We start from the raw sequence: 14,580 nt of genomic DNA on the forward strand, positions 1-14,580 counted from the left end.
CGTCCCTAGGTGTGCTCCGTGGAACACAGGGGGTGTGGAGATGTCACACAGAGAGTCCGGTGCTGTGAACCAAGTGTGGGCGGTATGGGGTTAAGCGCAGGTAGACAGCTATGTTTGCCGCAGGGCTTTTCCTAACCTCTACTGAGCCTCGATGGTTCGGGAAGCTCCATGAGTGAGTGAGATGTGTGCAGCATTTCCTCAGATCCACTTGCCCACGGAACCCTTTTCCCACAAGGCACGCCGCGGGACACATTTGGGGAAGTGTTGTCACGGCGTGCCTCTTTCTCTCTGGGCTCCCAGGAAGATTCTGTCTCTATCTGAAGCTTACACGGAGTAACCGCATCAGCGGAGATCTTGGTATATTTATACCCCACATCCACTCTGCGGTGCTGGTTTTCTATTTTTGTTTTGCTGTGCATATATTTTTTAGTGCAGGAGGCCTCAGATGCTGCGTGGAAGAGAGGAGGGTGTGGACGGCATCCTGTGGCAATAGAGGGCCCACGCTAGTTCCCCCAAAGAAGCTGAGCCCTTGGGAGCGGGGACAGGGGCTGGGGTGCACCTCGAAAGACTGGGGCGAACGCAGCCCCCTGGGGAGTCCTTCGAGTTCTGATTATTCTGCCCCAGGCGAGGAAGACAGGAGAGAAGGCGTCAGCATGTTTGCGTCCTGCAAGACCTGCTTAAGAAAGTAAAAGCAACCTTGTAGGGGTCACTGCTGACCTCAGAAATGACATCATTTCTGTCATGGCATTTAGCTTTGCTAAGAGAGACAGAGACAGTTGGGCCGTGGGCAGGAAGCCCTGGGTTTTGACGAGGTGGTCTCAGGTACGGGTGAGCCAGCAGGAGCTAGGGTCCAGTTCTGCCTCGGCCACCCTCAGAACCGTGGGCCGGTGAGGAGCGGGTCCCAGGAGCCCGCCGGCAGCTGTGAGGAGCTTCCAGGAGCACCTAATGAAAACTGGCTGTGTCTTGCCTCCTGGGAGAGGGCGCGGGGGTCACCACCTCTTTCCTTGAGCTCTGAGCCCCCAGTAAATAGGTCTCTCCCTATATATTTCAAGTGACCCAAGTGAGTAGATGGGGGGACTTGGAGAAGATGCCCCTATCACCTCCCTCCCGCCCCCCCCCCCACCTGCCTTTATTTCCCTGGAGCATTTCAACCTGCCGGGAGCAAACCATTAGCGGACAGAGAAACCAATCTAGTGGGTTGTGACCAGCATTTTATAACACGAACTAGGATAGGAAGTATTAGAATGCATTGGCAATAGTAGGGGTTAAGTATTATCTCATGAAAGGGAAATAGGTAGGCAGCGAGGCATGCAGATAGATAGAAATGGGGTTGTGGTGGACGAGGTTACTGTAGGCCGTACTCAGTGATGTGTGGAAGCCTCTGGCACCAGCCAGGAGTGTGCCTCTGCTCCCTGGGTCTGTTCTGGGATCTGGGACCCCGTCCCAGGACGAGTTGCCCCCTCCACACCCGGAGAGAAATATACCCCGAAGACAGGCGCCTGTGATGTATCTCTTTCCGACAAAGACATTTTTGTGTCAATCAGACCACTGAGGCCAGGGTCCCCACTGGTGAAGGGAATCCCCACTCTGGCAGATAGGCAGGTGTCACTGTCAGCTGCGGTGTGTCTGGCTGAACTGTGTAGGCTGTGTGAGGAGGGGGGAACAGGACTCAGTATTCTCAGTTCTGGTTCTAACCCTGGGTCTGCCACTCGCTGCTGTGTGACTCAGGGCAAGTGACTTGTCTACTCTGGGCTTCCTCGTCTTCATGTATGAGGGAACGACTGGACCAGGTGGTTTCTCTTCTAAAGTCTTATCTTGCTCTCCTGGTCATTCCAGGATGACAATGAGACCATCTGGATCTTGGAGGAAAACACAAAAGGGACCCCTCCAGTGTTGCCCCTGGGGCTTCTTCCTAAGACCCCGGAAACAAAGAGTGTAGTCAGCTTGTGGTGTGTCAGCTAGATGTGTCTGTAGACCTCGGCGGGGAAATGGCTGTTCCTTGGCAGTGCCAAGGGGATACGATACAGAGGCAGCTGAGCCTGAGCTTGGTCTCCATGGACAGCATTTATTAGGCGCCATTCTCATTGTGAAGACAGATAGGCAGGAGGGGCTAAAGGGAGGGCATGGCAGCCGCAGCCTTTGGGGTCCAGGGGCTGCCCGGGGTGGGGGTGTGGGCGTGGGGGCACCCACGTGTATTGCATATTCTGTGGCAGTGTGCCCAGGCATAAGGCATTGGGGAAGCAGAAAGGCTGCCTGTAGTGGGGAGGGGGGGAGGGGGGAAGCAACGCTGGCCTTCTAGATCCCTGGGCAAGACCCAGCTTGGAGACCAAGGAGTCAGCCATGCTCTGCTCAAGACCATTTGGCCTCCTTCCTCACCATCTCCCTGCAACTTTGGTTGTGGCTCCCTCGGGACTGACGGGACAGGACCCCTCGAGGGCAGGGTCACACGTAGGACAGAGGCAGCCAGCACTGTCCCCCACCCCCACACATAAACACACCGGTCACCCCTGGGTTCTGGGCCCCCTTCTTGGCACCTGGGCAGCCAGCTCCTCCACGCTGAGATGGGATTGACACACAGGTCGGACTTCTCTCAGGGGTTCCCCGAGGCCGGGGCACGTGGCTGGGGAGCGGCCGAGGCTTGCCGCCCTTTGGGACCCCGTCCCCTCATCATCCCTGAATCCCAGGGCTGGTCTTGCTCAGCAGTGGTAGGGAGCTGCCATGGCAACAGCATGGGAGGGCAGTTCCGAGTGGGGGGATGCCCCTCACCCACCCCAATGCTGTCCAGAGACAAGGCACCACCTCCAGCTGTGGGGCCCAGTGATGGAGCCTAGGGTATCACCTCCATCTGCTTGCTCTGCACCTGGGTTTCTGGGTTGCAGGTGGGGTCGGTGGTGGGCTACTTGGGACACAGGCACCAACGCCGGCTGTACAGCCAGGGATAATGTCCCACTTGGATATGCCCGACGGTTCTCCAGCTCATTCTGCCCAACTCCCAACCCCCTGGAGCCCTGGCTCCTTCCTGCCTTTTTTGTCGTGAGCTTCAGCCCTGCCTTGCTGCCCTACTGGCTACTGTGAGAGTGAACTGAATGGGGAGCCAGGGCAGGTCTCAGAGGCTGAAACTCACTCCACAGATTTAAGAGTAGGTCATTGTCAACAGCGGCTGGGGATGGCAAGTATGAAGTTCTCTGTTTGATTCTAAGGGCAGCGTCTGAGGCTGGAGGCCAGTTAAGCCTCATCTAGCGGTAGGCTGCCCTGTAGACTAGAGGGCCACTCTCTCCCCCTCCCTCCTCTGTCCCTCCTGCAGCCTGCCTGTCCTTGCTCTGCGCGGCCTGCCTTCTGGGGACTAGCTTTAGGGACTGCTGGGTTTCCACTCTCTTCATAACTGCAAAGCCATGCAAAACAACACAAAGGTAGTGGGGGGCTGGGAGACACAGCTGGGGATGAGGAAGGGGAGTGGGGCTGAGTGGGGGGTGACCTGAACAAAGACACCCTGGCTTTTGGAGCCTCGGGAAGGTGGGAGACCTGCCAGGACAGAGGTATAAATAGAGATGCAAACTTACACAGAACACGAAGTTCCCTCCGGATGGGGGAGGGGGGAGTGGGGGGTGGTCTGGGTACCAGCAGGGCCTCTGAGAACGGGGGAGCTCCTTAGATTTCCAGAGGGATGGGAGGCTCCCAGCTTCTGCCTTCCCTCCCCCACCCCCACCCCCCACATTTCACATTTCTCGGAATTTGCAGGGCGCGGATGTCCTGAAACATCCTCAGAGCCCGGGCTCCTGCCGGCTGGTGCGAGCAGGCACAGTCGGGAGATGGGGGTGGGGGCGGGTAGAGGGTGGGGAGGGGTGTGGGGAGGGTCCCATGGGGCCTCCGCACGGACCCCTGCTGCTCCTCCCGGCAGGAGCCCCTCCCTCCCTCGGCGCCCCGCACCCCCAGGCGCTCCGGGCCCTGCAGCGGCGGTCACACGGAGCTCCTGCGCTTCATGAGGCCGCGGAAAGTGGACAGGCTGTGCAGGCCCGTGGACACCGAGCTGATGGCGGAGCGCTGGGCCCCGCTGCACAGGCAGCGGTGCGAAGGCGTGTCGCTGTAGCGGCCGCCCCCTCCCGGCGACGAGTGGCTCTGCTCGACGCACGTGTCGGACGTGGAGAGGTCCCGCGGGATGATCATGGGGATGGAGTACTGCAGCTTCTCGCGGCTCTTGTACCAGAGGCACGAGCACATGGACTGGAAGTGCAGCACCTCGGCGTAGACGTTGCGGAAGCCGCCGCCGCCCGCCGCCGCCGTGGACGAGGCGGTGTCCGTGGTGTGCGCGCTGCCGCCCGCGCCGCCTCCGCCCGCGCCCCCGCCGCCGCCCCCGCCGCCCCCGCCCGCCTGCCCGTTGCGCGTGAGCAGCGCGCGGTGCTCGGCGTCGCGCTTCTCGTCCTCGGCGTTCATGGTCATGAAGCGCAGCACCACGAGGTTGAGGAAGGCGCCGATGACCGTGAGGCCCGTGAGGATGTACACGAAGCTGAAGGCCACGTACTGCGGCTGCGTCTGCAGCGCCTGGTCCTTCTGCAGCGCCACGTAGTCGCCGAAGCCGATGGTGGTGAGCGTGATGAAGCAGTAGTAGTAAGCCTGGAAGAAGGTCCAGTGCTCGTAGTAGGAGAAGGCGGCGGCGCCGATGCACAGCGTGCTGATGCACGAGAAGAAGCCGATGAGCACCATGTTGGCCATGGACACGTCGGCGCGCCGCATGCCCAGCCCCCTCTTGGCGCGGTGCAGCAGGTACTTCACAAAGGTGTTGATGCGCTCGCCCAGGCTCTGGAACATGACGAGCGTGAGCGGGATGCCCAGCAGCGCGTAGAACATGCAGAACACCTTGCCGCCATCCGTGCTGGGTGCTGCGTGGCCGTAGCCTGGGGGAAAGCCGGGGAAGAGGAGAGAAAGCACGCGCTGTGGGGCCGCCCTTCCAGAAACCCTGCCCCTTCCCTGAGGTCTCTGCCCTCCACCTCCCCAGCCTCGCAGAGACAGGCCTCTCCTTCCCGCCGAAGAGAAGACAGCCCATGATTAGGGGCACATCCTCGACCCCGCACATGGTGCCAGTTCCTTGCTGATGCACCTGGTTAGCCTCATAGGGTAGGGAGGAAGGAAGGAGGAAACGGGGAATATCAAGTGCCTTTTCCAAGGTCACACCGTTTGGAAGTAGAGCAACCTTGCGTTTGAACTAGAGTCTGTTTGCCTTCAAAGACCTAACTGGTTTCTAAACCTAAAGAAGGAGCTGATTCATGGTGCTGTGGGAGCTATGGTCCAGAGGCAGCAGAGATAGTGTGAAGGGGGCCTGGCAGGTCATTTGGGAGAGCTGGTGTCTAGTTCAGTGTTTGTGGGTTTTGGATCTGTTCCTTGTCCTCTCTGGGCCTCAGTTTTCTTGACTGTAAGGGGTGGAGATTGGATAGCCTGTGATTCAGTGTGGAGGGAGGGAAGCCGAGGCATGGATGCTGCCAGCCAAAGCTTATGACAGGTAGATGGCAACTGGGGCCATCCAGTGTCCCTGAGGCAGCTGGCCTGCTAGTGTCAGGGGGCAAGGGGATAGTGCCTCTCTGCCAGCTGGATGCCCTGGTGCTCCAGGGTCTTCATCAGCCTGCAGTCTGCTGCCCCAGGACCATCCTCTGCGCCCAAAGTGGGGTCTGTCCTCATGGGGAGGTGGCATTGCCCTCGTTAAAGCAGGGCCTCTGCCTATACTTCCAGATGTTACTATCACCAGCCAGACAAACCCAACCCCATCTCCTGCCTCCAATGCCCAGCCCTCACAGAGCCAGGAGCCAGGCAGAGCTTCCCTCTGAGCCAACCATCAGACGGCCCTGCGTCAGGCGCTGTGCCTGGAGACCCGGAGGGGAAGGGGCCCTGGATGGGAAGTCAGAAGCCCTGGGCACTAGTTCTGGCCCTGTCACTAGTGGCTGTGTGACCTTAGGCAAACTACACCCCCTCTCCGAGCCTGTTTTCCTCATTTGTAAACTGAGTCTGCTGGCCCTGGCCCTGCTTTTTTTCACTAGACTGTTAAGATTTATTACTTTTATTCATAGGATTGTTATAATAAAATAATGCTGGCTGGCAGGATTTCCCGTTGTTCCTCCTTTCTAAGCCTTATCGAAATGTAACCCAATGCTGCTTCTTCCATGCAGCTGTCCTGGATTCCTCCCTGAGAGTGATCTCCTGTGTTTTGAGCGGCACTGAGAATGTTCATCTTTGAACTCCAGGGCCGGTATTACACCACCCCTGCTCTATCCCCCCATATGTACAGCTGAATACAGGCTTGGGGTGGTAGGGTGGGCACTGGCTCGACCTTGTCCTGTTTCTCTTAAGCGTCTCCCTCCACATTGCCTGCCGTGCCCGTGGCGTATGCCCAGAATATGTGCATGGCAAGGTAGGGTACCATGTGCTTTGGTGTCTGGTCTGGATTCAAATCCTGACTCTTTCAAGGACTGTCCTCTTTTTTTTTTTTTTTTTTCATCTTTTAAACCTCTGTGAGCCTTGGTTTCCACATGTGTAAAATGGGGCTAATAAGTAGAACCTGCTTCCTAGGGCTTTTCGGGAGAAATAAATGAGATAATGTGCATAATGCACTTAACCTAGAGTCTGGTACATATCAAGTGTTCAATAATGGCTCACTATGATTAGTAATGAGTGAAGTGCCAGATTTCCCTCACGTTTCCCGCCTGGGGGGCAGCTCAGTTCCAGTAAAGCTGGCATCTCCAGCAGCCCAAGGCCGCTTGAACCTCAAAGCTCAGGGAGATCTGGGGACGGTCTCTTGGAGTGTGCGAGGTTGTGGGCTGCCCGTAGAATGGGCTCCCCTACCTCCCCCCCCCCCCCATCGGGACACCTAGCTGCGTGACTGTGTCACTCTGTGCCAGGGGCCGGTGAGCTGGTGAGCTGCCATGCCTGGCCTGTCTGCGTCCCAGAAGGGTGAGAACAGATTGTGCCCGCCAGCCCAGCCGCAGCGGCCAGACCACAGCTCACCTCGACAGCTGGGCGGGCCCTGGGCCAGAACGGCTCCTTATCCTGTCCTTCCCTGTCCCCCAGGCCCGCACCGCACTGGGCATGGGGGAGGGCATGGCATCGTGGATGGGGCTGGACAGGGGTTGGGTAGCATGGGCCCAGCCCCAGCTTGACCATGCGCTGGCTGTGTGACCTCGGGCAAATCCATTCCCCTCTCTGGACCTCTTTTGCCCTGTGTGCACTCTGGGGGGGGGGGGGGGGGGGGGTTGAGCCACAGCTATTAATACCCAGCCTGGTTGCCCTACGAAACATGTAAGCTAGACATGTGAGTGCTTTAGAATCGTTGGGGTTGGTGGTGAAGCAGGGGGGAGGGGATCTCACAGGGCGAAGGCTGCCTGAGGGTGTGGTCTGGGGTGGGGCCACCTGCTTGGGCAGGGGAGAAGGACCCTCTCTCACTGCCACCTCCCCCCTGCCCTGTGCTCACTTTTCCCATGTCAGGAGAGCTCAGTGTCCACAGGCCTGGCCTCACTGTAGCTGCCCGCGAAGTCCCCCAGCTGCAGAGGGGCCCTCGCTGGTCTCAGGACAGCCTACGTGCCAGCAGACGTGTGGCCACCTTCTTCCCCTGGGCCTGTGCGCGTCCGCCCTGTCTCTGCTGGCTCCGATCCTGAGTGTGCCTGTGCTTTCCCCAGCTCCTAGCGGCGAGTGCTGACTCCGTTCCCTGCCTGCGCCTGTTGATGCTCACTCAATGGCACATCCAGGTTTACCCGATGCCTCTTCTCCAGCCAGAGCCGCGTGCCCCACTGTCCTGTCTAGGGTGTCCCCAGCCTGGATGTGCCTTTTCCTTCGGGTCAGATACCCCACCCCCCTGGGGCTCGCCGTCCCCGCCACAGGCCGAGGCTTGAGGTCTTATCCTTCAGATACATTTTAAACCTTAATCCTGAAAAACTTCCACAAGGCCATTATTCTGACGATCTCTGTTTTATAGCTGAAAAGGGCCGGAGAGACCTTGCGGGTTGGCCAAGGCCTCTAGGACTTTCTGACTCATCGCTCATTCCGATGCCTCAGAGCCAATTCATTACCCAGGAAGGGTGACTGGGATGGGAAACTGAGGCCCCGAGAGGAGAGTGTTCCTCTGGGAAGTGCATCCTCTGGCACTGCCCCGAGCCAGATGCGGCACGGTGGCTACTGGAGCGTGATGCCCGGGGAGCCAGAGGCTTCTCGGAGTACCTGGCCCAGGGTCCGCATACCCCCGTCCCTTCGTCTGTTCCCCTGTCGTGGGGTAAAAGGGCAAGGGAGCTGTGAGGACCTGCTGACGTGGGCGCCCTGGGGCAAGCAGTGCCAGCTGGGATGGAGCCACTCCCGGGGGGCCCCGGGACTTCTGGGAAGTAATGGGGAGTTTGGCAAGGCCTGTCTGTCTGCCAGCAGGCCCGCTGCTGGCCTGGTCCTTGCCCACATCAGGCGTGGGTTTATGAGAGACGGGGCAAAGGAGAGCCCCCATCGTCTCCTTGCTGTCCAGCTCTGGGAGTCTCTGGCGAGCGGGTCCATCTGTCCTTGTGTGTCACGGACACACAGAAGCTGTGCTCTGCGGCAGGTTCCCTGAGGACCCTCCCTCACAGGACCTGATGGGCTGACCAGCCAGAACTCATGTCCCGATCATGAGACTCAGAGCACTGACGGGGCTGTCACCACCCCCTCCTCTCCCAGCCACTCTTCCCGAATCCACCAGACTTACAGGTTCTCAGAGCCAGAAAAGCCGTTCTCAGAGATCAGAAAAGCTGATCGAATGACCCAGTCTTTATGTTGTACAGAGGAGGAAAGAGAGGCCCAGAGAAGGAAAGTGAGCAGTTCCAGGTCACACAGCAGGCGAATGGCAGAGCCAAGACCATAAGCCAGGATACTCAGTTCCCAACACAACACTCTGTCCTCTGCCCTCTGGTGCAGCGTGACCAAGATTGACTTGTTCGTTCAACAGGGGCCCAGCAGTCCCTGCTTAGGAGCAGCTAGGCAAAGAGACAGCACTGAAACCTGGCTGAAGACTTAGAATCCACCTGAGGAAGCCAGTTGGCTGGACATAAAATTAGCTATGTGGTCAGACATAAGTATTAATTTTGGGTATCCAGGGCAGCAGGAAAAATGAGAGGCTGGATAGAAAGCCCTGGGCGTCAGTTTCTTTGTTTTCCTCCTGGTATCACCGAGGAGCTCAGAAACTGGCCAAAGCTGTCTTCCAGGGCGATGCTCTCCCTATAGCCTATTTCCTCCCAGTTAAAGCACAAATAGCCAGTCTGAACCCTTGGTGATGGCCCTGGCTGGACCGGGCTCAGCTGCCTGTCCCCACTGACACTGTGTGCCTGTCCGCCTGAGTGCTTGACCTCCAACCCCTGGCCCAGTTGGCCACAAAGCCAGAACTCTGGCCATAGCCTTGGGTGGAGAAAAAAAGCATGGGGCTAAGGAGGCTGGAGATCCAGGGGTCTGCCCTGGCCTTGGCCGTCACTCTTGTTGTTCCTTGAGCTACTCCTTTCCTCCTTTGTGACCTGTGGGATAGGGCAAGATAAAAATTTCCCACCAATTTCCCCCCCCCCCTTTTATTATTTTTTTCTGCTAACCCACCCATTTGTAGATCCTAGATTTTGAAAGATTTTATTTATGAAGCGCGTGTCAATCAGTGCAGCTACTACAGAGAGCAGGCCCCGGAGAGATCATTGTGAAAGCAATAATGAATTCTTTCCCCATCACAAGTAATTAAGAACCTACCTGCCAATCAGAACTTTTGAATTAGCAGGGGCTGATTCCAGAGACCGAATTCACTTATTGTTATGCTTTCAAAATACTGAACATAGATATTTCTATTTTCTGCAGGGGATCTCGGCAGCTTAGTGGCGTAGATGACAGCGCAGTGCCTGGAGCCAAACAGCTTTCAGCTTTGACCAAGTAACGGAATCTTCTAAGTGCCTCAGTCTCCTCATCTGTAAGATGGGACTAATTATACTTCTTAGAGTTGCTGTGGGGATTTTGAGGCGTGGGCAGACTTAGGATGCTTAGGACATTGGGATCGATGAATATTCATTATGAGTATGAATATTTTGGGGAGCATCAAGATTAGATTCTGGTCTTTAAAGTTCTTTCTAGCACTAGCAGCCCATGATTAGTGTTTCCCAAAGTTAATTTCCTGGAACACCAGTTCCACGGACTGTTCGTAAGTGTTGGATGAGGAAAGGGTTGCTTGGCTCAATTGACCTGGATGCTGAATTTAACAGGATTTGTGGTCACTGGTTTATGTGTAGGCTTTATCAGAGCCATACATGTGCAAGGTTGGTTAAAGTCGGGGGGTGGGGGGGAGGAAGGTGCTACGTTTTCCCACTTATTTGACCTTTGAGCTCTGTCTTTATGGTATGCGCTGCGGGACAAGTGTTTCTGGAAAACAGTTTGGAAAATGCTCATCTAGAGCATCATGAACTCTAAGGGCTTCCTTCTAGGTCTCTGACTTCAAGATTCTCAGGTGCCCCGTCCCTTTTGTAGATGAGAAACACACAGCCCTTGGCAATGCCTGGCTGCACCCTGTTTCCTGGTTCCTGGTAAGCCTGGTTATCTAATGTAAATAAGGGCACCAGTCGGGCTAATGTTTGCCCTGAGGGAAGATGGATCAGACCTGTGGCCTGAGGCACCCAAAGGTGGTGAACTCTGGGCTAAGCTGGGCTGCTGCAGAGCTGGACAGGGGAGGGGGCCTGACCTTGGAGCTGCCTGGGCCTCGTGGGGCAGCCAGAGAGAAGTGGGGGCTCGAGGGACACACAGGCAGCCAGGGGACTAGGTGCAGGACACAGGTGCCCCCCGAGGGAGGCTGGGCTCTCCTGCGGGGTCCGCAGACCACAGTCAGGCCCAGACCTGTGGGTCCCCTCAGAAAGGCCCACTGAACACCCTGCCTCCTCAGGGGCCTGAGGCGCAGACAGGGAGCTGCCTGCTTGGTCTGGAGATGACAGCAGTGTGGAGCCAGGAGGCGGGATGAGAGGCCCGCAGGAGTCTAATGGGTGTGTTAAAGGAGATGAGGCGGAAGGAAGCTGGCAGGAGTGGCCAGGCCCTTGGGAGGAGGGAGGAGGCTTCCTGGTGGAGGCGGGGAAGAGCGTGCCCGCCTTCTCCTCTAGCCTTAGGGTCCAGCTCAGGCAACACCTTTTCCAGAACTTTCCTGGATTCTTGCTAGCACTGGAGGCTCCCTTTGTCTGGCTACAATGCTCACCTTTCTGCTCTCAGGGCTGTAGACAAGTTCTGTAGGGCTCTGAGCTCCCAGGGGACCAGTAAGACCCCCGCCCACCCCCCCCCCCCCCCCCCCCCCCCCCCCCCCCCCCCCCCCCCCCCCAGTGTCCGATGCGAGGCCTGGTAGGGCTGCTGCTCAGAAAATGCCGTTCAGGGGCACCTGGGTGGCTCAGTCGGTTAAGCGTCTGACTTCGGCTCAGGTCACGATCTCACTGTTGGTGAGTTCAAGCCCCTGTCAGGCTCTGTGCTGACAGCTTAGAGCCTGGAGCCTGTTTTAGATTCTGTGTCTCCCTCTCTCTCTGCCCCTCCTCTGCTTGTGCTCGGGTCATGATCTCACGGTTTCCCGGGTTTGGGCCCCTGCCTTGGGCTCTGCTCAGGCAGCGCGGAATCTGCTTGGGATTCTCTCTCTGCTCCTTCCCCACTCACGCTGTCTCTGTCTCTCTCAAAACACATAAATAAAACTTAAAAAAAAAAAAAAAAAAAGAAAATGCTGTTCCACCCAGAAAGCTGCGAAGTCTGGGGTGCAGTTGAGAGGAACCTCCCCTTAGGGGGGAGGGGAGGTGGCCTTGGCAGGAAGGCCTTTTTAGTGACTCATACCTCCTGTCTTTCCAGTGGCCCTGAGGCCCTGCAAAATGAGGTTAGCTTCAGGGGCCCAGGAGGAATCCCCCCTTCCCTGGGCCTGGCCAAACCCTGATGCAGCGAGACCTGGGTAGCCACCTCATGGACCTGGGTTGGGGGGAGGGACCTGTGTGCAGCACTGGGTCTGGAGTTTGTCCCCTCCGGGCTAGAGCTTTCAGGAAGGACAGCTCTGAAGCATAGCACCCTCCCTCCCTGCATCCCGCCCCCTTCCAAGGCCTCTTTCCCATCTTCCCAGCCCCTTTTCTGGCTCTTCCCCTCATTCCACACAGGCAGGTGCTCTTTTTACTCCTGATTTCCCACCAGACTTTCCACCTGTAGGCTCACTGCTCTGTCCTGTCTCTCTTTTAGCTGTACCCCATCCACAGGTGCCCCATCGCTGTGATTCAGGGTCCTCTGCCACTCCCATCCCCCACCCTCCCTGGGCCCACGTGGGATTAGGGGGAGCAAGGAGGGGGGAGGGTGCTGGTGTCATGGAAAATCCCTGCGGCGGCCAAGGTCAGTGTTTGCAGACACAGCCTGGCCTGGAGCCAGGCCTGCCTCCCTGGCCAGCTCCCTCCGGCCTATCCCAGAGGCTCGCTTTACACAGCGGCCCTCAGAGGCAACCCAGGGCTGCTCTGGGTGCCTGGGGCCATCGGGGCGATCAGTCTTGGAGGGGGAGAGACTACGTAGTTCAAGACACTCATTTTCTAAATAAGTAGACCTAGAGAGGGACGGGGACTGGCCCTAGGACATGATGCGTCCCTCACAGAGCCAGGACTGGAATCCAGGGCCTTCTGTCCTAGTCAGTCCTTGCTGCAGAGGGGAACATCCTGAAGACTGTTCTGGTAGGCAATGGAATAGTGAAGGCTGTGGTAAAACCCCATTAAATCAGGAGCTAGCTTGAGGTTGGGCTAGACTTGGAGTTGGTAATGGGGCCAAGGTAAGTAGGCTCTGATGAGCAAACCATGGTCCTTGACCTCAAAATGCGTTCTATTTGAAGTGAGTCAGATGAAACATCTCGGCGGAAGCCCTTCAATGTCCCTTATGAAGAAGAGGCTGTTCTTCCACACATTAGTCAAGTGCATGGCCACGGTGAGAATGATCTTAGGAAGAACTTAAGACAGGGCCTGAAGGAGGGCTAGAGGTGGAAAACTTTAGTTCGCATGTCAGGAGGGGCTTCATGGAGGAGGTGGTCTTGCCCTGAACTCTGAAGGATGGATGGGAAATGCAGGGTTCTGACAGAGGGCAGCTGCTGAAGCAAAGACACAATGCATGGAGACACATGGCACGTTAGGAGCAGAGAAAATACAGCTGTCCGAGGCTAGTGGGCATTCTCACAAAACTGGGGGTGGAGGTGGGGGGAGGGGGCGGGGCGGGAAGGGGAACCAACAGACTTTCAGGAAGGCAGCTTCATGATACACATCAGGAACCTTTAGAAACGCGTCTGCCCACTGACCCTGCAATGCCACCTCTAAGAATCTCTGCTGGGAAAATAACCAGAGATCGGAACAAAGATTTATGAACAGGGATGTTTATAGCAGCGTTTTCATTGTGAAAAATTGTAAACAGTCCAAATGTTCACCAATCAGGTTTGGTTAAACATATTAAGGTATGTTTATGCGGTGGGCTATTGTGCAGCCATTAAATATACTCTTCAGCAGTCTCTTAATTACTCAGAAAACCACCATAGAATGTTAAATAAAAATGGAAGGCTACAACACTTGATGGATAATGGGATGCCACGCTAAATATATAAATATAAAAAATGTATCTACACACACGTAGAAAGAGAAGCTGGAAGGAAATATACTGAAAAGCTCAGAGAGCTTATCTTTGAATCATGGGACTCATGATTAATTTTAATTTGCTCTTATGTCTTGTATATTTTCTAAAAACGATGACCTTTATACGTTGCTAGCAATGAATATTATAAATCAAACAACAACAAAAGCTCTGGATTTCTTGGAGCAGAAAGTCTACCTGAGTCGCATAGGCTGGTGAGGAGAGCAAGGTGGGTTAGGGGAGGAGTCGGTGCAGGAATTCAACTCTTAACTCGAAGGCAGTGAGGAACCATGGATAGCTCTGGAGTAGGGGAGGGGTGTGCCACGATGCATTTTCCTCCCATCCCTGTTTCAGGGAGGCAGCAGTAGGAGATGAGGGGGGGCAGGAGGTTTCATTAGGAGGCCTCCACAGGGTCCCATTGTCAAGTGCTCAGGCCTAAACTGAGTTCTGGCGGGGAGAGGGGAGGGGAGGGGAGGGGAGGGGAGGAGAGAAGACGGGAGGGAAGAGTAGAGACACAGTGTGTGAGATGCTCTTACTTTCAATGGTTTAGACTGTAAGCTCCATGTGGGCAGGGATTTTTGTCTCTTTTGTTACTACTGTTTTCCTCGTGTTCAGAAGAACGCTTGGCACATTAATCTCCATTGAATAAGTAAGTTAAGGAAGGGAGACATTGACAATGAGCCTGAGAGGTGAACGTGGTAGAGCCAGGGAGGATGACCAGAGGGGGAGGTCCGCGATGGGCTGTGTCACACAACAGGGCGGCGACTTGGGTTGTCCTTGGAAGTGCACTGACCCGGGGCTTATGGGGTCTGGTATAGGCCAGTCACTGTACCAGGTGGCTGTGGCCTATCTGCATCCTTATGTCCAACTGGACAGGACATGTGTGAACTCAGAACTTCTAACAGATTGGATCTGGGGGAGGTTTTAATTAAATGGATCCACCAGGGACAGCCTGGCACTGAGAAA

At 56.4% G+C, this 14,580-nt stretch overlaps 1 protein-coding gene across 1 annotated transcript in view; it reads right to left on the reverse strand.

Moving 5' to 3' along the window:
• Positions 1-2,045: 2,045 nt before the first annotated feature.
• Positions 2,046-14,580, reverse strand: part of KCNK3 (potassium two pore domain channel subfamily K member 3) — a 38,188-nt gene continuing 25,653 nt past the window's right edge. The window contains exon 2 of the mRNA XM_039238315.1: positions 2,046-4,892. Within this exon, the coding sequence (XP_039094246.1) occupies positions 3,958-4,892 (935 nt within the window). The 3' untranslated portion in view covers positions 2,046-3,957. The remainder of the gene's footprint in view (positions 4,893-14,580) is intronic.

This window comes from Hyaena hyaena, unplaced genomic scaffold (genome assembly GCF_003009895.1).
Source record: "Hyaena hyaena isolate Hyena2069 unplaced genomic scaffold, ASM300989v1 scaffold_138, whole genome shotgun sequence".
Lineage (NCBI taxonomy): Eukaryota > Metazoa > Chordata > Mammalia > Carnivora > Hyaenidae > Hyaena > Hyaena hyaena.